This window comes from Maniola jurtina, chromosome 5, assembly GCF_905333055.1.
Source record: "Maniola jurtina chromosome 5, ilManJurt1.1, whole genome shotgun sequence".
NCBI lineage: Eukaryota > Metazoa > Arthropoda > Insecta > Lepidoptera > Nymphalidae > Maniola > Maniola jurtina.
The window spans coordinates 8,578,800-8,602,907 of NC_060033.1; the positions used below are offsets into that span (position 1 = coordinate 8,578,800).

The window sequence follows — 24,108 nt, forward strand, 5'->3', positions numbered from 1 at the left end:
AGAGTGTTCAGTTTTACACAGATAATAAACGTCATTCACGGTCACGGCGTGCGCCCTGGGTTCCTGCATATTCGAACGTGTGCGCGCACATACTCCGGGCCCTGGAAAGCCTTCAGCTTTCAAGACTTCCTTTCCGTGTCGTTGGGGCTCGGTAGTAAGCAAATGCGGCCGATGGCGCGGCGCACGACTCCCTTCGCTGTAGTGACATCTACGACTCGCGTCACGCCGTCCTCTCCCGGGAACAATTTTTTGATTCTTCCTAGGCGCCAATGTAGTGGATGTAAGCCGTCTTCCTTCAACACTACCAGGTCGTCCACCCGTAAGTTATTTCCTGTCGTCCGCCACTTGACTCGTTCTTGCAGTTCGGAAACAAATTCGTGGCTCCAGCGCCGCCAGAACAGCTGACGCATTCGCTCTATGCGTAGAAACCTATCGATCTGGCTTTCCTTAGTTTCCAGCAAGTTAGGGCTTGGCAGCGATACCAGGGGTCTTCCGATTAAAAAGTGGCCCGGGGTTAGGGGATAGAAATCGTTGGGTGAGGGGCTGAGGGAATAGAGGGGTCTACTATTAAGGATGGCCTCTATTTGAGTAAACAACGAGCACAGCTCCTCGAAAGTTAAATGCGTGTTTCCTACGATCCGGGTTAGGTGAAACTTTGCCGATTTCACGCCGGCCTCCATCAACCCGTTGAAGTGAGGAGCGTATGGGGGGGAGAAGCAAAATTCGACTCCTTCGTTGGCGGCAAAATCATGAATAGCATCGCTATTGGCTTGCAGAAATTCGCGGATTTCTCTTGCCGCCGAGACGTAATTTCCACCATTATCGCAATGAATTGACCTTGGGAGACCTCGGCGTGCAATAAATCGCCTGAGCGTTAAAACAAAAGCGTTTTTGGACAGTTCTGAGACCGTTTCTAAATGGATACACTTGTATTTGAAACATATAAAAATACATAAATAAGCTTTCGATATTTTGCAACCACGACCTTTGCGATCCGTGATCATAAATGGCCCAGCAAAGTCAGTTCCAACAACATGAAAGGGAAAATCTGGCATAAGTCTTTCCGAAGGTAAGTTGCCCATGATATTCGTGGCCGATCGACCCTGAAAACGTCTACAAACTATACAATTGAGAACGGTTCGTCGCGCAAGGTTTCTACCGCCTATAGGCCAGAAACGAGTTCTAATAGAGGCTAGTAAAGCCTGCGGACCTGCATGTAAAAGCTTGCGGTGTTCCTGCTCTAACAGCAATTTTGTAAAATGATGTTTAGAGCTTAACAACATGGGGTGCTTCATGTCAAAGCTATATTCGGAAGCTTGTATACGTCCACCTACCCTAATTAGACCTTCATGGAGAAAGGGGTTAAGTGCCGCAATATTAGATTTAGGATTAAGTGACTTTCCTTTTAATAGCCTGTCGTATTCTTTTTGAAAGGACTCTAACTGGGAGATATAAACTAATTTTTGGAGCGCTTTGTCAAGCTCAGACGCGGATAGTGAACCGGTGAGTTTATTTTTTGGGTTCTTGCAATTATGCATAAATCTATTGATGTAGCCAAAAATGTTTTGTACCGTCTTTAGTTTAGAATGTTTTTGTACATTAAATGGTGATGGCTCTGCATCATTTGTTTCGACGACGTGCACCTTCACCTCAGGTAATTCATCCGTCTCAATAGGAGGTTGCGACTGCGACGATGGCCATTCAGATTCTGGCATAGTCAAGAATGATGGCCCAAACCACCACAGGTTACAACTTGCTATGTCTCGGGGATCTACTCCACGAGACAGCAGATCTGCTGGGTTGTGCTCCGTGGGAACATGATGCCATGCCGACGTCTCCGTAAGTTCTCGAATAGTGGCAACTCTGTTTGCCACAAAAGCCTTGAGATTCTTGGAGCCATTCCGTATCCAAGCTAATACGATGCTCGAATCAGTCCAATAGACGATTCGTGAGATTTGGCAACGTAAAGCTTGAGATACAGTGGAACTCATTTCAGCTGCAAGCTGAGCGCCCGAGAGTTCAAGACGGGGAATCGTAGTTGGAGTGGATGCCGGAGCAACGCGTGATTTGGCGCAAAGCAAATTCACACGCACTTGGCCTTCTTTATTAAATGATCTTAGAAAGATGCATGAGCCAAATGCGCGTTGCGATGCGTCGCAGAAACAATGCATTTCAATGGATTCTGCATTTGGGATTATCGTTAATCTCGGGATAGATAAAGAGGAAACTGATTCCATGCCGTCAGTGAAATTCTTCCAAGATTTGACAACTTCTTGAGGTGCTGGATCATCCCAATCCAGTTTTAGGGACCATAAGGTCTGAATTAAAATTTTGGGAACGATAGTGCACAAAGATAGGAGCCCCAAAGGGTCGAAAAGCTTGAACGTTGACGAAAGTATCGTGCGTTTAGTGACGGCATCAACTGTGCTGACATTGATGGGAAACTTCAGAATATCTCGGGATGGATCCCAGCTCAGACCAAGGGTATTTGTGGTTTCGCTTATTATTAGGTTCCCATTGGACTGAATGGTTTCAGCTGATAGCAGAGAAGGTAAGTTGGAGCGATACTTGCGCAAGTTGAATCCCGCCTTAGCAAGGTTTTCAGCAACCGCCTGCTGAATGAATCGAAGTTGGCTCTCATCGTCATGACCTGTCAATAAGTCGTCGACATAAAAATCGGTTTGGATAATCTTTTTAATGACCGGGTCATCACATTCTTCTCCAACTTGCCAGAGACAACGCGTTGCAAGAAAACTTGCGCTAGCAAAACCATATGTGACTGTGTTGAGCCTGAGAGTTTGTAACGGTTTGTCCTCTGCATCTCGCCACAAAATCAGCTGCAGATTACGATCAGACTCATGTACTAATATCTGACGGTACATTTTTTCGATATCAGCCGATATCACATACTGATATTGACGAAATCGAATAAGGATGTTAAAAAGAGAGTCTTGTATCGTAGGGCCTATCATTTGTATATCATTTACGGACAAACAAGATAGTTTAGAACCTGGTGTGCAGCTGTGATTGGCTGTGCGACTCGATGCATCGAATACGACGCGGAGGCGCGTCGATTCACTGCCCTCGCGGATAACTGGATGGTGTGGGACAAAATAGCCGTTTTCAGGTCGGTCAACATCTGAAATTGATAGATGTCCTAGGTGAGCATATTCATTAATGAAGTCTACATAAGCCTCCTTAATTTCAGGTTGCTTTTTGAATCGACGTTCCAGATTTAAAAATCTCTTTTTTGCCATATAGTATGAGTCACCCAGACAATCTGGTGTTTCAGTGAGCGGGAGTTTAACTATGAAACGCCCTTCACTGTCTCGTTTGGTATGTTCTATGAAATGATTTTCACACTCTATCTCTTGCGAGGTTAGTAGAGGTTTCGTTGGTAAGCTTTCTAGCTCCCAGAATCTTTTTAAATCCTTGTGTAGACTTGTCAAGGAATTATCCGTTATGTCACTAGCACTATCAGTGACTTTTGTAAAATTGCATTGTATGGTGTCATCACATTTTTGGTGTAACGGACCTGCAATGAGCCAACCTAATTTTGATTGGCGCAGAATAGGATTACCTTTGCCAAGGGACTGCTGCTTTGATAAGATCACATCCCAAAAGATGTCCGCACCTATGAGTATACCTATTTCTGAAGGTTCGTTAAATTGTGGGTCTGCAAGAGCAAACGAAGCTAAATTTAAATGTGAAACATTAATTAGTGTTTTAGGAATTTTTCCTGAAATTTTAGGGATGACGAGGCATGATGAAATAATACTGAACGGGTTTTGTTTGGATTTGATGCGTATTTCGCACCGTTCAGCAGGAAGCTTGAACGCTATGTCACCGATTCCTGTGACATTTTTGGTCTCGGAGAGTAATGGTGTCAGATTTAACTGTTCCTTTAACGTTTTTGATATGAATGTACACTGGCTAGCACAATCTAGCAGTGCTTTTATAGTAACAGCTTCATTAGTTTTAGGATTGATGACGTCAACCAGTGCTGTACACAATAGAGTCTCTGAAGACATGGTGGCTGACATCGCAATGGGATCAGAAGTACCTTCATTTGTTTCTCTTGTTTCTTTATCAGGCTCAGAAGCCTTACATATCATAGTGCTGTGACGCTTTTTACAGTTCTTGCAAGAACCTGGGGTCTTGCAGAAACGTTGATTATGCCCTACCCGCAAACAATTTGTACATAATCTTAGCTTGGCTACCAGTGCTGCCCTCTCTTCAATTGATTTTGATTTGAATTGTTCGCATTCATAAATGCGATGATCCTGTTTACAAACCGCGCACTTGTAAGTTAGCGAGACATTGGAATTGTCACTCTTCTCAACAACAAAGGATTTAGTGGATACAGAAGACTGAGCTTTTTTATAGCCTTGTGAGATATTCGGAGTTTGCTTGATGTTCTTGTTTGGTTCCTGCTTACTGCGGAAAACAGACTCAAGCACGTCGGCACGAGCCTTCAAAAAAGTCAAAAAATCATCAAGTGTAGGCATCTCCGAAGACCTGACATTAGCATGAATATATTCTTCCCATTTGACTCGGGTATTGCTGTCTAACTTTGCTGAGACTAAATATATGATCACAACATCCCAATGCTCGGTTGGTTGGTTTAAAGTTTTAAGTGCCCGCTAGTTTTTGGTAATGTGATCAACAACGAATCTTAAAGATTTGTCACTCTCGCGAGTCTGTTCAATGTTAAAAAGTAATTTTAAATGACTATTTATCAATTGACGTGTGTTGTTGTAACGCTCACACAATAGATTCCACGCTTCAGGATAATTAGCATCAGACACCTCAAGATTGCTGATCACTCGAGCCGCTTCACCCTCTAAGTATGATACGAGGTAATGAAACTTATGTATATTTTTAATTCTAGGGTTGCTGTTAATCAAGGAATTGAAAGTGTCTCTAAACTGAACCCAAGATTGATAATTTCCAGAAAAAGGAGTGATTTTAATTATAGGGAGACGAAATCCGATCACTTCGTGATCCTCCTCGTCTGCCCCTATCGCTGAGGTATAACTTTGGTCGAATGATCCAGCTTTCTTAGAGGCACTGTTGTCCGATATGATTTCTTTAGCAACAGAGATTGAATTATAGAAAGCTTGTTCAATGGTCTCCCTAGTGTCTAACTCAACGCTTAAATTCTTTTCATCCAAGCCCTCTATTTGATCTTGCACACCATCGAACTCGGCGAATAATGCTTCAATCTTTGCTAACCTTTGCGTCAGTATGTCGACCTCAGATGGAGTTATTCTACGGCCTTTTAGGTCATCTAACTGATTACTGAATTTAGTAACGCGGCCCTTAATTGAGGCACGTTTTAAATTTAAAGCTTTAAATGTATTTTCCATGATTTGAGATCAATACACTGATGCAGGTATAGAAAGGGTAGCTTACTTGTATATGAAGTTTGATACAATACGCTCCTCGCTTCAAGTCTGATGTTCCACTAGCCGTGCGCAGAAGTAGACTGGTGCTGTGCAACGGTTGCAGGGGGCCGGCGGCACTGGCTGAAGTTCGAGGCTGCCACAGTATGCGTGGGAGCACGACTGGATTAAGTGCTGTGCCTTAGCAAGCGTCTCTGAGTTGCACTGGAATTGATAATTATGCAGCTTTGTGTATCAAGTAATAATAGTAGGGAGCTATAGTATAGGCATTGAAGCAATGGATTTATATTTTATAATTTTGGAAAATGGTTTCAATTATACTAAGATAATTAAGAAGGTACGATATTTAATTATGTAGAATTGGTTTAGCAATTCTTTAATGATAGGTATTTTGCTGATTAGAACCTTTAAATTTAGTTTATTAAGACTTTCAAGTCGTTATTAGAGCATGAGATGCGAAAATAGTTTAGACAACTTGTATGCCAATAGTAAGTATTGTATAGGAAGATTTTGTAATTACCTAAACACAGATTTAGCTTGAATTTTGTAAATATAGGTGAATAGAATATATAGGTGAATAGAATAGCTTTGGGTATTTGAAGGTAAGGAACGGGCTCACTTTGTCTTGGTATCTCCGTGGGCTGCGATCCTTTTTCTGTTTCGTCGGCGATGATGCGGCAGTTTTTGTACGTCTTTGTTGGTTGCGTTGTACAGGTAGAATTGTTCACGGTCGCCACTATGTTGGCGCACCACGCCGGATTTGTAGGTTTACTTGTGGCCGAGATCCATCGGATTTGGCGGAGGTGTATTAATTACAATAAAACAGGAAATATAACTTTTTACATTATTAATTTATGAAGTTCTTCCAGCAATCAATTGGTTACAAAAAGACAAAAAAGAGTGTTCAGTTTTACACAGATAATAAACGTCATTCACGGTCACGGCGTGCGCCCTGGGTTCCTGCATATTCGAACGTGTGCGCGCACACCACCGTTCCTACACGTATTCGTAGCTCAAAAGGAAAATGTATAACATTTTATTCACGCTCGCTGCTGCGAAATAAAATGTTGATATTTGCCGAACATCGGAAACTTACAAAACTGGGAACTTTTAAAGTATTCGTGAACTAAAATTTCACAGAGTGGCTTGAGGTTTTAATTCTGAAGGTTACATTATAGGTACATACTTTTATAGAAACCAGATCTTTTAAAATTATTATAAATAATTAAGTAAATAAGTAGTTTATAGACTAAATCTCTTATCATAACAAATAACAATTAAATTATTTGCATTGCTAATTTTTATTGATGTTTAGTTACAGATTAGAAAGAAATAAGTTATAATTACACGAGCATGTTTTCTATAAACAAACAAAATAACTGACACATTTTATTTATTTATTTAATTATTATTTTCTCAATAAACAAGTACCTACAATTCTATTGGAATGTAGAAACACTTGACTTATAATATTCCTCATAATATATTTGTACAGATTTTCAAATAGATTGAACTACAGCAAAATACTAGGTAAGTTACAAATTGACGTCAAACCAATTAAGTACCTACAGTTTTCTGAGAATTGTAGAAAAATATATTTTTTGAATCGTGAGCTATTTCTGTTAAGAAGTGTTTTATTATAATTCTAATAAATAATTACAAATGGTAGGAAAAATTCTTTGAGACTAAACGGTATTTGATGACGATGTTTTCCGCGAAAACATTTTTTATGACTTTTGTATTATATTAAGTATTTTCCATGTTTTGGAGGACTATTAAATAACTATAAACTATAAAGTGCTTGAATGTATCAACAGTATAATATATTATAATGCCCATCAAACAGTAGGTAGGAAGTACCTACATATTGTACATCAACTGCGAATGAAATCAAAGACACATATCGGTGCCCGGTATCCATCAAATCGAAGATAATCAGATTATTGATAGATAATATCACGTCATCTAACTATATTAATATGAATGTTAATCAGCTGATTGGTCTGTGAAGCCAAAATCTTTGTCCATCTCCGCTTTAGTAGATTTTTATCTTTTAAATTTAAATACCTACAGTATTTTAGCCCCCATATTCAAAGCAATGCAATGTTATACAATAAACATATTAATATCGTGAGTCCATTTAAACATCGGAGGGTCATGTTTATCATCAAAGTCAAAGTCAGCCATCACTATTGACATATTTATTGGCAAGTTGAATACAGTTAAAGAGATAAAGAATGTAGTTCGCTAAAGATGGAACTGTACGAATATGTACGATAAAAATAGAATATATACAATAACATTATGCTTGATTCAGTATAAGGAGTCCAAGTAAGATTCGACAGGATTATTTCTTAATTATTATTAAAATCATAAGATTATTTCTATTTCTGTCTGCAATATAAAAATTTACACTCATTGACCTGATAAATATAAAGCCGGTAAAAATGAATGATCGATTGTTTAGAAGTTCTGTACAGGTTGTTCCCATACGCTTTGCTTATTTGTACTGTCTATTCATAGCATATGTTGGATTTTTTTGTAATTATAAACACAAAGGCATTTCCACTAGTAGTAGGTATACAGTTTTATATCCGTGACTCGTTTTGTTTCGACTCGACTAAAAAATTTTTCAAACATTTTTGTGATTCAAGAATTTCTTTACTTTTTTTTTAAAGAATATTAGTCATGCTATTCATGACTAATACTCCCCTTTCCCCTCCAATTAAGTGTAAGGCTTGTGCCAGGAGTGGGTGTGACAATAGTGCAACAGGTAGGGTTTGAACCGCCGACCTTTCGGAATTCAGTCCGCTCCTCAACCGTTGAGCTATCGCGGCTCATATATTTCCGGAACTCTTCTTTTTTACCGACTACGCTAGAAGGAGGGTAACGGAGGAGGATAGAGGAGGGGAAAGGCTAATGGTTTCAGGTGTATGTATGTATGTGTGTCAAAAAGGCTTTCGCTTCTAGGCTGAGTAAAATTACTGATTCATTTATTGGTAATTGTGAGCGTTTTTATACTAAGCTTCCAGAATAAATTAATTTGGAAATATCCCTCAACAAAATGTGACTCAATACAAACAATTTTGTACGTCGCATTCAATATTTCGTGAAATGGTGAAAACTGCTTTGATATAAACATAAAAGTGTAGAGATACAGAAGAATGTGGATTGCGATATTGCCTGTTTTCCCAGACCTTAGCTAGGTACTGTTAATTATATTAAATTCTGTGCTAGAGCTAATAAATAGACCTACACATTCAAAGCCTAATAATAGAGCTTATACTTCCCGAACAATACGGGCGTAGATTTAATTACGTTACGGAGTACGGACTATTTGTTTGTTTGCATTCCTTGCTAGAATTGCAAGCTTACTACGATGATAAATGCTATAGCTACGATGGATGACAAGCTGACAACTCTAGTCAGCCAAAATTTGCTAATAACTAAGTGGAATGAAACTATGGCTAGTGCGTCAGAAAAACGGCTTGGTTTGAAGAATTTAACCTATCTATTAAATATATGTGTCACTTTTGCGCACCTACCTATATATCTTGTTCGAATTGCAGCTATTAATCAGACAGCCCTCATAACGTAAGCTTTCATGTTTTTATCAGAAAGATGGATTGAGTAGGTACTAAATTACTCTGGTAAAAACAATTTTTTCCCACTGTCTTTAAAGAGATGTCATAATATGCTGAGACTTTTGCCGGTTCTTCTCAGTAAGATAGGCATTCCGAACCAGTGCCCAGTGGTGCCCAATGCATTTGACGATTCAAATGTAAGTACTTGAAAAAGTTTAATTGAATCAAAAGTATTCCTATTCTATTCTCTTCTACTAGGGCGTGCAATGTACCATTTGCCACTAGGTATATTCATTGAGTATATCGATTCGGCTAGTATAACTTCTAGGAGCTGCATTGCGTGTTGAACAGGCTTAACACATGTAGGTATAAAACTCAGTTAAATGTGCGAATATAGCTAGATATATCGGTGCCTACTTAACAATGCCGTAAATATAGCACGCCGTGTTTACTTGTGTGACTAATTGTATGCTTGCGTTCCCCGATGGAATAATAACCATTCAACGCACATTTACCCATGTTTCCAATCCAATGCAAAGTACACTTGTATTGTTCTAACAGTAAATGTCTAAAAGAGAGCCAGACCTGGCATAGCTATATGACGGTGTATATAATTTTATGTTGTAAGATGACGCCCGGGATTTCGTCCACCTGCATTTAGGTTTTTTAAAAATCCTTAGGGGACACTTTGATTTTCCTCGATAAAGAGTAGCCTCTTTCAAGGTCTTCAACTAAAACTATACAACAAATCAGTCGATCAGTTGCTCTGTTGCGGTGCGGCGTGATTGAAGGACATATTATCAACAAAGACAAACAAACAAACACTTATAATATTAGTACGGTGTTATGCTTTCTGAGAACTGAGTAATTTTAAAAGCTATTTTACTTCATTTATGAATGTAACGGTTTACGTTGTACGAGTATGAACCAAAAACATCTCAGGTGGCTGGATTTTTGCACGCATCGACAATTTTTATTATCGTTACAGTTCGACCTTGGCCTTACACTTTTCTAAATTAAGCATCTAAATTCTAAACCTTTAGGCAGAATCAGTCTATCCATTGGCGACAAAGGAATCACAATTTTATTATACCTACTTGCCAGGTCGCCCTTGCACCCTTTGTATAGTTTCTTCTGTATCTTGTATCGTTTTCCTGTAATGGGTGTGGGCCATAAAGATTTCTAAATTAAATTAAGTAAATTAAATTCTTACAGTATTTTCTGAGATTAGCGCTAAAAGACCACTTCGGCTGAGGGTTTTTTTTTTGATATTAATATGTAGTGAATAAAATGTAGACGAAAGTTTAGGTAACCCGCTATACACGAGTTGGCTTGGTCTTGGCCTTTCCTCTTTTTATTACCTTTATCGATAATTTATGGTTCATTTAGGCTGTTTAAATATGACCCATTACATCATAGGCCAATTAAATATAAGCGGGTATTGGGGTCGCTTTCGCTTAACCTTGTCAAGATTACAACTCGCCATCGCTGCGTGACTCAACGATAGGTTTATAGAAACACTAACAAGACACCAGACTTTTTAACGTAAATGTGTAATCTTGGTCTTACCTAGCTCGTCGATTTACTGTGGCTTCGATAATACCGTCTCTTTGTTTCTTCCTTATGGGCAAATCTCTGTATGTTATTCGTGCATCCACCGCCCACGTGTTGTGGTTGTGGTGTAGTTGTGGTACGTGTGAACTCTCCCTAACTGATTGATAACTCAGGCAACAATGAACTAAAAATTAAAAGCTCATCCATAATTTTCAGGTGCAGACATGTCGTTTCAAGGTGAATACGCGGCGCAGGTGCTAGGGCTGGGCGCTGAGGCTAACGCGACCAGAGACGAGCCGTCCAACGCGTCCGTAGCCACGCCGCGCCCCGCCTCCCGCGCTCTGCCCGACCCACCCACCAGAACTGCCTCGCCGAAGAAGGATACCAACCACACTGCCAAATTTAATAATGTAAGTGTTCTGTCTTTGTACATTTATCTCCGATCATAGCTTATTTCTATTCATAGCGAAGGTTATTGATGGGCTTCCCTTGACTTCCACTGCCCCGCAAGAAGCCTATGCTAGGATTGAAGAAGGATACCAACCACAGTGGCAGTAGTTTAAAATAAGTCCAAAATATATTGTAAAGAACTCTGGAATCCTGAATTTGGATTATGATGGATAATGGATATCTACCCTCACACTAGTCTTAATCTAACTTAGTGACATAGTTATCAAATATCATTAATAGTTATCAAATATCAACATACAGTTTAAACCGCTGGGCGAAGCTTTGAATTTTGAATATAGGTATTAAGTTCTCTCTAAGATGTAAGAACCCCCAGATAAAATTCTGAGTCCCTACCTAAACCATTGCAGACGATGTTGGGGAATAAATCTAGTTAAATTATAGTTAACTGTATATCTTATCTTATTAACTGTATTTAATTTTTCTTAATTCCAGCAGCGGTATCCAGGCGGCGGGGTGGTCGGGACGGGTGGCGAGGAGGAGGGGGTGTTGGATCTCCGAGCGCGTGACCCTTCCGTCATCTCCGTGGGATCGCAACATTCGGGCACTTCAGAGCCTGCTGGGTACTTGGACGCCGTGAGGTAAACTACTACCCATTCTCTTAAAGGTTGAGATCTATAGAGAGCACTTTGACTTTGCTTAGACTTAAGACACTGTTAAAACTAGAGAGCGCTATTCATCCCGACATAAACCTTCTCGTTTTAACTGAAGCTTAAGTCTGAGCAAAGTCAAAGTGCGCTCTATAGATCTCATCCTAAGTCTGGCCTGCTTGCTTAACCTGTAAGGGCCTGCGCAGACGAGGGACTGCTGTCCACGGGGAACAAAAGTCCCTCATGTTTTACTACGGTGTTTTGGTATACGGTACTATTTATTAGTTAATCGTGTACATTATGCGATTCATTTTTGTCCTCCGCGGACAATAGACCCCTCGCATGCGCAGGCCGTAAGAGTCGTGACGTACCTGCAAAGTGTAGGGAACCTTGTCGAAAAAAGAAGAATGAGAATTTTATTTTAAAGGTTGCACTCTGCAAGATTGCCGTGACGCTTAATAGATTTCGCAACTCCCAATTGTTACTCGATTGCAAGCTGAGCTTGAAACTCGGTTTTCGACTGTATTTTGAGTAAGAGTCCGAAAACCCATTTTCGACGAAGTGGCTTTTACTTACATTTCATCCTGCAAGGATTATTTACAAGGAAGGATATTTTTACTTACCGTAGTTTGCTGGTAAACATTCTATATCCAGTTTGACTCAAACTCGCCAATATGAAATTATGATATATTATTATGTACCTTATACAATTTTTAAATATTTCACAACAAATACCTACTGAAAACAACAATGCATAAAGAGCTGTGACCAAAACATAAATTTTTTACAAGGAACCAAAAGCTCAATTTGCTATAATCCGCCAAACCAACGAAATCTTCATGGTACGCAGCAATTCCTACACCACTCTACGCGCGTTTATGCAAAGTCTCTGTCTTTGGAATTAGACATTGTAAGGTCTACATCTCCTGAGGATGCTCCGGTGTCGGAGCGAAACGCGCGTCGAGTGGTGTTGGAATTTGTGTGGTGCTGCGTACCATACAGATTTTGTTGGTTTGGCGGATTATAGCAAATTAAGCTTTTGGTTCCTTGTATATCATGGACTTCCGCAAAATAATGCCTTCTTCTATAATACATTATAAATTTATTATGTACAGAACACTAAAAAGCGTTTTGAAATGATTCAATATATTGAACTATACTTGAGTTTATAATGTTTGTAGGTCAACGGTGTCCGTGTACTCGGGCAACTCGACTTCAAGCTCGGAGCGCGACATCCTCGACCTGTCGATGCCGGACAAGAACTGCATGACGGAGGTGTGCTACGTGTGCGGCGACGAGTACAAGCGCGGCACGCTCTACAACCTGCACACCAAGGAGCCTAAGGACAAGACTGTCTCGGTAACTATTCGACTACACTAGTTTGTAGATCAACGGTGTCCGTGTATTCGGACAACTCGACGTCGAGCTTGGAGTGCGACATGTTGATTGAGACCTGTTGATGCCAATCAAGCAACATTAAAAGAGGTTTTACAAAACATTGTGCATTGAACACAACCTTTATTCTTCGTGAACGTCTTATAAATATACAATATACAAGTGCTTAGTATGTTTGTCTGTCTGTCAGCTAATAATGCATAAGAGTCAAATGAGGCCCAAAACGAAATCTGAACACCCATACACTCCACACAGTCTTGTCTATCTTACCCCTAGAATGTTTATGTAAAGCGCGAAGTTAGAAGCTCGCGAAGTAGGGTCCTGAATGAAGCGAGCGAGCGATGAAACGAAGGTCGAGTAGGCGAAGCTGAATGAAGGGGCCACAAAGCGAATTTTCTGGCGTTGCCCATTTGAAAAAATTCGGAACAATTACGAACGCGCTAAATCAGCACCGATTTGTTTTGAACATTTGAACACAACATTCCAATAAAGACATCAAAACTGGACACTTGATGGGTGTGGTATATCCAGATATACTTGTGGTGAGATCTCCTATTATACCATTGCTAACCATTCTATGTCAATATTATTTTCTGTCTCAACAATATAGTGTATTTCATTTATTTGCAAAGATTGAGGAGTTTAATAGATGTTATGCTTATGGGTACAGTATCTATACAATCTCCCATGGAGTGGCATGCAAAATAACTTCTTATTCTAATTTTACAATATTAAAATTCATGCATTAGAAAATGCATGAATCAGAAAAATCAATTTAGAAAAATCAGAAAATCATACAGTGGGTGTCTATTAGACAGGCTCTAGCACTGAGCTAGGGCATTTATCAGACGTTACCTATCGAATATATGCGCGACTTTTAGCCTCGTCAAATAAATAGCCCATAATATGTTACAGATAGCAAGTTTAAAGAGAAATTCGCGATGAAATGCTTTTAAGATATGCCGGGTCAAAAGCTATCTATAACAATTCATATTGTTATCTGCAGCGCTTTGCTTATTTAATGCGGGAAATAAGAAACACATCTACATAAATTGTACATAACAAAATAGATAATAAGTTATTTAAACAAATATACTTTTACTATACTTCACATCCTGCAAGAACATAGCTGTGACTTTTTTATTTTGAATTGTGTATCTCCAATGATAAAGTATTCCTATTATGTATTCCTAAAAAAGTGGATTTATTTTGTGGAGTAATCGTTTAAAATGTTAAGTTACGCGTGGAGCCTTCCGCATGTGTGCCTCAAGAGGATGCCTGCAGTCAGGCATAATTTGCTTTCAAATGTTTACAAACATAACAAAAAGAAAAACATGTATGTCCTATTTATAAATAAATAAATAAATACAAGTCTCTCATATGGGGATAATTATCCTTTGAATTATGATTAAAATAAGATAAACTAAACTTATGTGAACAACTACTTTATGTTACTATTTCTGTGTGTTTGTTTTTTTATATTTTTTGTCTGATAGATTTAAAATTGAAGCTATTTTTTTTATTGGTAAACCTATACAATCTCTCGCATATTCTAGATTATTTCAAGTATAATCATAATTATAAACGTATAATTGATGCCAGTTAGTTTTCTTGCATGTCCACGTGAATACCTAGCAGACAGTTTTTATCAAGGCCGTGATGCGTAGCGGGCAAGTCCGGGTGAGAACCCGTATCGATAAAGTAATATGTGCATGACACATTGAAATTATGACACCTTCGACCTTGACCTATGATTATTTATACGAAATTCTGAAAAATTATAAAATAAAACGAGTGATGAAATTGTAAAAAGTAATTATTATAAATGGAGGAGCTGGCAAACAAAATGGAGTTGTTATACTTCAGATCAAATTTTTTTTTCTTTAACCTTAGTTTATTAATTACCCAAGTATCATTATCTCACAGCAGTTTTTTACGAGTTCATTTCCGCGAACAGCTGTTTGCACGGTTGTTACACTGGAGTTTTGTACAAATTATTAAGTCCTCATATCTTCCACGGGTATCATGCTACTACACTACATTTTTTAGGTACATACACATATCGATCCGAACCTCAGCTTGCCGGGATGTTACGGAATTATGTAACACCTTGTATAGTTCAAAATATAAAAAATATTGTTTGTACATATTATCATACATTTAATGGCGGAAAATACCGATAAGGGGATCGTGGGGTCAAATTTGTTCGTGATGTAAACATCGGCTCATCGGTTAGGGTCAGATCAGGTTCGAGTGAGCCGTGGCTATATTTATACCGGGCTATCAGCCAGTCTAAGTCCGTTAAATAGCTGACGTGGCAGGGAAACTTTCCATTATTGATACCTAGCAGACACTAGCAACCTCACTTGTGTAAGTAAATATTGGTACTGATTCTGAGCGCAACTAAATTTCAGAGTATTTGCATCTTTTTTTCGTACCAATGTAATAAGAAAAGGACAGACAGACCTAATTTAATTTAGAACTGTCAAACCTCGTGACCATGGGTGCCAGTCCAATGTTCTAAAAATTAGTCTTCAATGCATTTCCACCCTTTTTTACTAATATTAAAAAGAAAAGGATGCCGATACTCTAAATTTAGTTTAGCGAAAAACAACAGAATCGACCCCATTATGTACGTATTTAAGAAAACATTAGCATTCCATATACCTACTAGATGATGCGCGCGGCTGTGGATTTACGAGTATAGACCTGTGCAAGGACAATTTGGAGGAAATTTGCACTCGTATTGTCACCGTTGATGAAACGTGGATCCGACAATACGACCCGGAGTCGAAACAAGAGTCAATGCAATGGATAGAGAAGGGGGAAAAGCCGCCGAAGAAGTTCAAGGTGGAAAAATCGGCTTCCAAACTCATGGCCACCATTTTTTGGGATTGCGAAGGAGTTTTACTCATAGATTACCTCCAAAAAAAAACTACGATGAATGCAGAGTATTATGCAGGGCTTTTGAAAAAAGTTCGCGAAGCCATTGTTGAAAAAAGAAGAGGCAAAATCAGCAAAGGAATTTTGTTTCTGCAAGACAATGCGCCGGTTCACACAGCGCGCATTGCGAGGCAAGCCTTGCGAGAAACTGGATTCGATGAAGTGAATCACCCTCCCTATAGTCCAGATCTGGCCCCTAGCGACTATTTTCTATTTAAAAATTTGAAAAAGGACCTTCGGGGACGAAGATTTGGAGATGATGAAGAGATGAAGGCGGCCGTAAATGAACATTTTCAAGCTAAAGACGCGGCTTATTTTTTTTCAGGGATACAAGCCCTCTATAAAAGATGTCAAAAGTGCATTGAAGTCCATGGGGACTATATTGAAAAATAAATTTTATTTAGATTTTTATCTAGACTTTTAATGCCCTAGGCTCAGAACTTTTCAGCCACCCCTCGTAGTTTTAAGGTTGCCTAGATGAAATGAAAATGTTCAAGTGACGTCATAACTATATTATAATCTCGTGAATAGGTTTAAAGACATTTATTCTCATAAAAAACTTCAGTCACTTACATGAGAACTTAATTTTAAAATAATAAAATTTAAATACAAACTTCGCCATTAGGTAAATACGCATTCAATTCAGTGGTTTAATTTAAAGATATTCATAATGTATAATCAGTTAATTCGATTTAAAGGCATTGAATATAATTTTGCTCCTTCATAGGTAAGGGGTTTTCTACCGTAGTTTGTTCTAGTTTTAGGCAGGACAAGGAAACTGGCTCGACGAGTTTTAGTTTTAATTTTTGTTGAATACGTCGTAATACATGTTCTATTTTCGTTTTCCAACATTTGCATAGTTTGCTCTGACAAATTTTATTTACGCATAATATTTGCCGTTGTCTACAAATGATAAAATTCAACAAACTCTTATCTGTGCTGATTTGATATATTGACCTTATTGTTTACATTTACAAATAACCTTGCTATATTAGATTTTGTTATTTGGTTACTTATATTTGGCTTGTTTCAGAAAATCCATACTAATATTATAAATGCGAAAGTGTGTCCGTCTGTCTGTATGTCTATCGGTCTGTCGGTCTGTCAGTCTGTCTGTCTGTCTGTCTGTCTGGCTGTCTGCTACCTTTTCACGGTCCATCAGTTTAACCGATTTTGACGAAAGGTACAGATTAGCTTATATCCCGGAGATGGACATAGGCTACTTCTGTACAAGTACCAAACATACAAATCGGTTAAGCGGATGGGTTTTTGGGAATCCCGTGGGAACTCTTTGATTTTCCGGGATTAAAAGTAGTCTTATGTCCGTCCCCGGGATATAAGCTAACCCTGTACCAAATTTTGTCAGATCGGTTAAACTGTTGGGCCGTGAAAAGGTAGCAGACATACAGACAGATAGACAGACACACTTTCGCATTTATAATATTAAGTATGGATAATTATAATTTATAAATCAATAAACCACTATAAGTAGGTAGTTATTCTCCTCATTTATCATCAAGCAGTAAGACCCATTACGCACTGTTAGAATCTGTCATATATTTGGAAGTTGCCGTGTGTATGCGAACGCAGTCGCCGCAACTCCGTAAATAAGTTACAGATTCTTACGGTCGCCGTCGACTGAGTTGCCGGGCGACTAAACGATAGTGCGTAATAGATCTAAGTGTTTGTTTTGGAAAGATACCTAACAATAAACATAATATTGCCACACATATCCAAAACAAAGTGTAGTTTTTATTTAAGCATAATTTTTGATTTATGTATCATTTTAACATGACTTAGATATTTGTACAGCGACAAGCGCAACACTGCAAATTCTTAGAAACCGTTTAGACAAATATTTCTTCAGGTTGGCCTTCGGACGACATTAAGTACCTAGTATAATAGTCCAAGGGAAAATTGAAACATCAATTATTATTGTATCGTGAGTCGTGACTTACCAATATTGGCTGTTGTGTGTGCGTATTGACGTAGTGACGTCATTGTTGATTCGCTGGAGGTGTGTCCTTCGTGGTAATGTATTGTGGCGATATGAAAGTTTTTCGCACATACGAGTATATGCCCAAGTACGCTAAGTATAGCTTAGAGTATTTTAGCAGGTTTCGCATATTATGGTTGAGTGATAAAACTAACAATCTTTATAAATTATTTGGTTTTTTTTTTATAAAAAAGTATTATTATTGGTGTCAGGCCGACTTAATATGCGATAGTTAATGAAAAACTGATTTTGAATTTTATGCAAAGTTTTACTTTCAAAGATCTATAACTGTTATTTACTTGCATGTAGTTGATCCGTCCAACCCTGCAACCTCAACCGCGACGCGCAGCAAGCTGGGTCCCTATGAAATAGGACCCGGGATGGGTTCGAAATTCGAACCTAGTAGGGCTTACATCGACTAAATACGTGAGTACTGACGTAATATTGTTGTTTTACAGAATAAGCAGCCGTACTTCCCCATCTTTGGCGAACAACACCCCCGGCCGCCGCGCTCGCGGCCCAAGGACGCGCAGGGCACCGTGCGCGCCTGCGCCGCGTGCCATCAGCATCTAGTGCAGCAGTGGAATGCTTACCAGGTACATATCTATTAAATGAACCCACCAAATTGAGATCCTCCTCCTTTTTTGGAAATCGGTTAATAATAAAATATAATTTGCTTTGGTTGTTGGTCCAACACATAATATAAAAATTGTTAAATACAACATCATCGATATCAAGCCATCGTCGGCTCACTACTGAGCACGGGACTCCTCTTAGTATAAGAGTGGTTTGGCTATAGTACACCACGCGGCCAAGTGCGGATTGGCAGACTTCAGACACCTTTGAGAGCATTATGGAGAACTCGCAGGCATGCAGGTTGCCTCACGATGTTTCCATTCACCGTTAAAAGGCTAACACCTCTTGTAAAATGATAGCCTAGTGGTCAAGCGTGTATACTAATCTGGTGTTTGACAACTAGTCCAATCAGTATCTTTTTATCAAACGTCAAAACACGCGCTTAGTATGCGAGCTTCTATGAAATACTGGCATGTGATGTCACAATGATTTGACGTGCTTTTTTTTAGTTAAATCGATAATTTAAAATGGTTATGACACTTAAAACTTAACAATGAACGTAGATTTTACGTACTTTGGATGACCCTCATTTAATAATCAATGAGAAATAATTTTGACATAGGCATACCGTATTCATTAAGTGGCGCTTTATAAACCACTTTATGAATTGCTTTGCACTTTATGTACTGCACTTTATAAATGCAACACACAATAACAGAATATACTTAAAGTCTAACTTAAATACTTAAAATCTATCCTAACTTATTAAATCAATGTCCATAATGTGTTGTATCAGCGAAAGGGCCTGAACTCTGCTACTACTATGCCAGGGTTGGCGGTTTTTTTTTTAGTAATATGATTTTGTGATGAAAGGATCAACATGAATTTATCACTCAATTCGAGAAAGATGAGGATTGGGTTGGATACACTGTACCGTATCACACTAATATTATAAAGGAGAAAGTTTGTATGTGTGTGTGTGTATGTTTGTTTCCCCTTCACGCAAAAACTACTGGACGGATTGGGCTGAAATTTAGAATGGAGATAGATTATACCCTGGATTAGCACATAGGCTACTTTTTATCCCGGAAAATGAAAGAGTTCCCACGGGAATTTTAAAAAACCTACATCCACGCGAACGAAGTCGCGGGTATCAGCTAGTGAGGTAATAAATAATCATAGTGCATAGTATTTCTAGATAAACACACTGACCTACCATAACATTCATACATATTTGTATTAGCAAATCAAACTGTTATAGATACTAACGGCAATAACAGATAAACGCAAGTCGCAACATGAGTATATTCATCAAATGGTTTTAACTTCAAAAAATCATGCTTATAAGCTTCTAGTATTATTATTTGACTGTTTTATAAATCGCAACTAAAACTTAAGACTGCGCTATTTTATAGTAAAAAATTAAAATTTACTCCAAATTGAAAATCTCCTTTTTAGGAATTGGACACACCCAAAGGGTGCAAAATGGACCCTATTACTAAGTCTCCGCTGTCCATTAATCTGTCCGTCTCTCTGTTTGTCAGGCAGCTGTATCTCTTGAACCATAATAGGTAGATAGTTGAAATATTCAAGAATGTATATTTTTTCTATAGATGCTATAACAACAAATAATTAAAATTTCACAATGGCCGCCATGAAAATTAAAAAAAAATTATAAAGTCTTATTTCTTGTACAATGGTACTCGCTACGGGTAATCTCTATTCTCTCAACCCTAAAAAAGAACGAAGCTTAAATCGTAATTTACTATAAATCGTCAGGCTCGTGTTTTATAAAAAAAATATCTTAGATAACTTAATACTCATGTGTAGCGTAGCACCGCTTAGCGACGTGAATGATAAGAATGATTTTTTTAAGTACTCTGATTAGATATGACATTGATCGTGTTGATTATTATAGCATTATCGTCTATCTAGTCTTCATGTGTTGTATTTTGGAAAACTCCTTATTCAGTAGTCTAAAGTATGTCAATGTTTCCTTATTTTGCACAAATATAAACCAGAAAAAACCGAACTTATGACAATGAACAGAACACAACAATTATTATCTGCAAATAGTAATATAATTTTATGCCTTATCTAGAGAACTCTGACCTCACGATTTCTTATTATTTTAATCAAATTAAATTAGGGTTTGATAGTGTTGAAACGCCTACAATTTATCATCCACGCATCAACAGATAGGAGAGATTCCACCTCCAGGGATTATGTTTATTTATACCCCTTTCTATTTGCTACTGTTACAAGTGCTCTCCATGGTTACTCCAAGTGGAACGTATGAACATGCTATTGCAACCAACATTTACGGGCGGGACGTACTCAAGAGCGAGATGCGTGATGTGTGAACAACGCGAATTCAGATTTGGTATAACATAATATTTTTGCAATTTAAAGACATTTGAAATTATTAATAAGAAAGGTTAAGGCGTAGATAAATTCATATCTGACTTAGAACAACAAATAGAGGCGTAATACGTTTTTAAAAAAAAAAAAGAATATTAGCCATTTTTAATCATGACTAACATTCCCCTTTCTCCTCCAACTAAGCGTTAAGCTAGTGCTAGGAGTGGGTACGATAATAGTGCAACGGGTGCGGGTTGAACCGCCGACCTTTCGGATTTTAGCCCGCTCCTATAACCGTTGAGCTATTGAGGTTTGTATGGAGAGGCGCGTAAGAAGTGTCACCCTAAGGAATTATTAAACAAGATCGAATTGATATATATATAAATATGTCTGGTTTGCAGTCGTCACAGATATAAAGTAACCCCAAAGGGCAGGGTCAACGGTTTTCAGATAAGGGTAATATATACGTCGGTTTTACTTTACTATTATTATTACTTCTCGCAGTTTTATTTTGAACCTTATGTCTTGGTAATAATGATTTGTTTGACCGTGTTTTGCACACGCTAAGCACTTGATGTTGCTTAATTATGTTTGTTTTTTTGACCCCATGTGACAGAAGTGCAATCTGTTTGAACTTTTATTTATAGAGGAATAATATTATTCCATTTATTTATTTTTGCGAAATCAAAAGCCTAACCGTATAATTTTCATGAAATGTTAAAGTGTAAATGTTTTTACCCGACTGTCGAAAGGAAGGGTTATGATTTTAGCAGTCTATGTATGTATGTGGGTGTGTGTGTATGTTTGTATCCAGATTTTGTGTGTTCCAATTACGTAGCGCCTAAACTACTAAACTACTGGGGGGAGGTGTCAATCGATTTGCCGAAAAGGTCCGGGTGACATAGGCTACATTTTATACGAAAAAAATGACCTAACGGATGTTACATGAGAGAAAGTGGTGATCTCCAAAATTTTTTTTTTCTATTGTATCGAGTGGGTTGTCAAATGTATGAGGACAAAATTCTGAGTTCATAAATATAAATGTACACATTAAAATAGGTATACCAAGCGTCAGAAAAACAATTTTACTATAATATTTCAGCGTTTATTAAGACGATTGCAGTCGGGTTTTAGTTTTCAATTTTATTGTAGAAATGTTTTTGATTTCCTAGTTTGGACTGTGGCAAAAAATCACAAGATTCTGTTGGACCATAGTCCACTAGCTTACTCATTGCAAACTCTAAGTGTTCAGGATCGACTAAATCTATACATATAATAAAATTGTAGAAAAGTGGTGTCTGTACAATGGAAATATATAAAAAAAAAGTAGCAGGGGTTGTTATTATATCGATGCTGAACCCGAAATTGTAATTAATTATTTTTTGTCTGTTTGTCTGTGTGTTTGTGCACGCTAATATCAGAAACGGCTTATTCGATTTAGATACGGTTTTCACTAATATATTGTAGTAAGCTTCACTTAACATTTAGTGTTTATTTCATGTCAATCGGTTCATAAATATAAAAGTTATGTCAATTTAAAGAATCACGGCGAACATTTTTAACGTACAGAGTACGTACTACACGCCTCGCGCCTGAGCGTCCGTGGGTATATAAAGCGCGGTCACGCGAACGAAGTCGCGGGCACAGCTAGTAATTAAATAAAGTAACAGGTGGACTGACAACATCAAATGAGTTGCAGGGAGTCGCTGCATTCAGGTGGTGGAAGTCTCTACTAAAGAACTACAGCTGTGGACGTCTATCTGTTGATAATGATGATGAATTAAAGAAAAAAGACAAGACGACCGGTGTTTATAACACGTCACTTGACGACTTGTGTGAAGACTTGACTCTTGAGATAAGGAAAAAAACAAGTTGAATTTAAACAACATTAATAACTCGTACATAATATTTCCCACACAATTCGTAAGGAACATGTAAAAGTGTGTGTGTGTGCTTATTAAGTTTTTAATACTTACGTGTCAAGATGTTAGCGAATATTATTCCTTTCACACTGGACATGTATTCGCTAAGCGTATTGACAAATATTGATAAAAGCAAAAGACGCGCATATTCTCATTCGAGACGTTAACGTAGGCACGCATGCCACGCGTTATAGCCCATCGACGAATAAAATCGAGCTATTTCACTTAGTTAATAATTTTGTCTCTTCATTATTACTGACATTAAGTATAGGTCTTGATTGATCGATTTTACACGCTTGTTACGCAAAGATTCTATACTTTCAAGTGTTTTTTCAGTGAACTTTCGCCATTTAGTGTATAGTGCTTTTGTGAATATGAGTTTTGGTACGATTTTAATGAATTTGTATAGAAGATCGACAAAAACTGCATGTGAATTTTAGTGATCTTACTTTTGTTTTTGAGAGGAGTGTATGTGTTTAAAATTATAGTGATTTGACATTGGAAATAAGCATCTCTATGATTATGTCGCCTGCTACAGATAAGGTAAAGCCTACAATTGATGAATGTTTTGTTTCTTTTTTAGAATATGATGTATAGTGCGTTTCATCGAATAGTACCTATGGCGTTATGTTGGCTCCCCTGTCTGTCCAAGTCATTGGCACCATATTTGCATAAGAAGACGCAGATTTTGTTTATTTTCATTTCATTCATTCAGGAAAATCAAATGAAAATAAATAAAATCTGCGTCTTCGTATGCAAATATGGTGCCAATGACTTGGACAGACAGGGGAGCCAACATAACGCCATAGGTGCTATCCAATGAAACGCACTATAGTTGTAAGTATAAATAGCTAGCTCATATTAATTTTGAGAGATCAAAATGGTTATTGTCTTGTTTAAATAAACATATTGGTTTTCAAACTTGCTTATAAGTTTTCGCATGTATTAAAATCTGAAAGTATACAAAGTAAATTGTTCACAGAAATTAGAAATTGATTTGTATGTGCACATGACAAATTTTGAATCCTGAATAGAGCCATATCACGACAAGAGTATTTTCAGTTGTGTGATAAATTATAAATTAAAACCTTTAAGGTACTACTATCTTTTAATTGGCTACATCAATGTATTAATAATAGTACTATTTGTTTTAAGTGGACAAATATTAGGACATCCTCCTTTGTTTATGAACAGTGTTCCAAATAACCCAAATACTTACCAAATAATTTGTTTGCCGTTTATGCTGAAAGATGTGTAAACAGGTGAAAATGCAACTATGACGCACACGTCATGATATTTCTAAATGGTTTATTT

General features: G+C 37.9%; 1 protein-coding gene and 1 long non-coding RNA gene across 6 annotated transcripts in view; both read left to right on the top strand.

Annotated features, from left to right (window-relative positions):
* The window catches only part of LOC123865342, a 120,755-nt gene that overhangs the window by 42,428 nt on the left and 54,219 nt on the right, over positions 1-24,108 (top strand). For 4 of the 5 annotated variants that reach the window (XM_045906315.1, XM_045906320.1, XM_045906318.1 and 1 more), the window contains exons 4-7: positions 10,760-10,953; positions 11,447-11,592; positions 12,783-12,960; positions 18,394-18,531. In XM_045906315.1, coding sequence (XP_045762271.1) covers positions 10,760-10,953; positions 11,447-11,592; positions 12,783-12,960; positions 18,394-18,531 — 656 coding nt within the window. The remainder of the gene's footprint in view (positions 1-10,759; positions 10,954-11,446; positions 11,593-12,782; positions 12,961-18,393; positions 18,532-24,108) is intronic. The other variant, XM_045906316.1, reaches the window with a different exon arrangement.
* Positions 5,603-6,281, top strand: LOC123865355. Its single transcript, XR_006795964.1, has 2 exons — positions 5,603-5,897; positions 5,987-6,281. It is a non-coding gene; the product is annotated as an uncharacterized LOC123865355 (long non-coding RNA).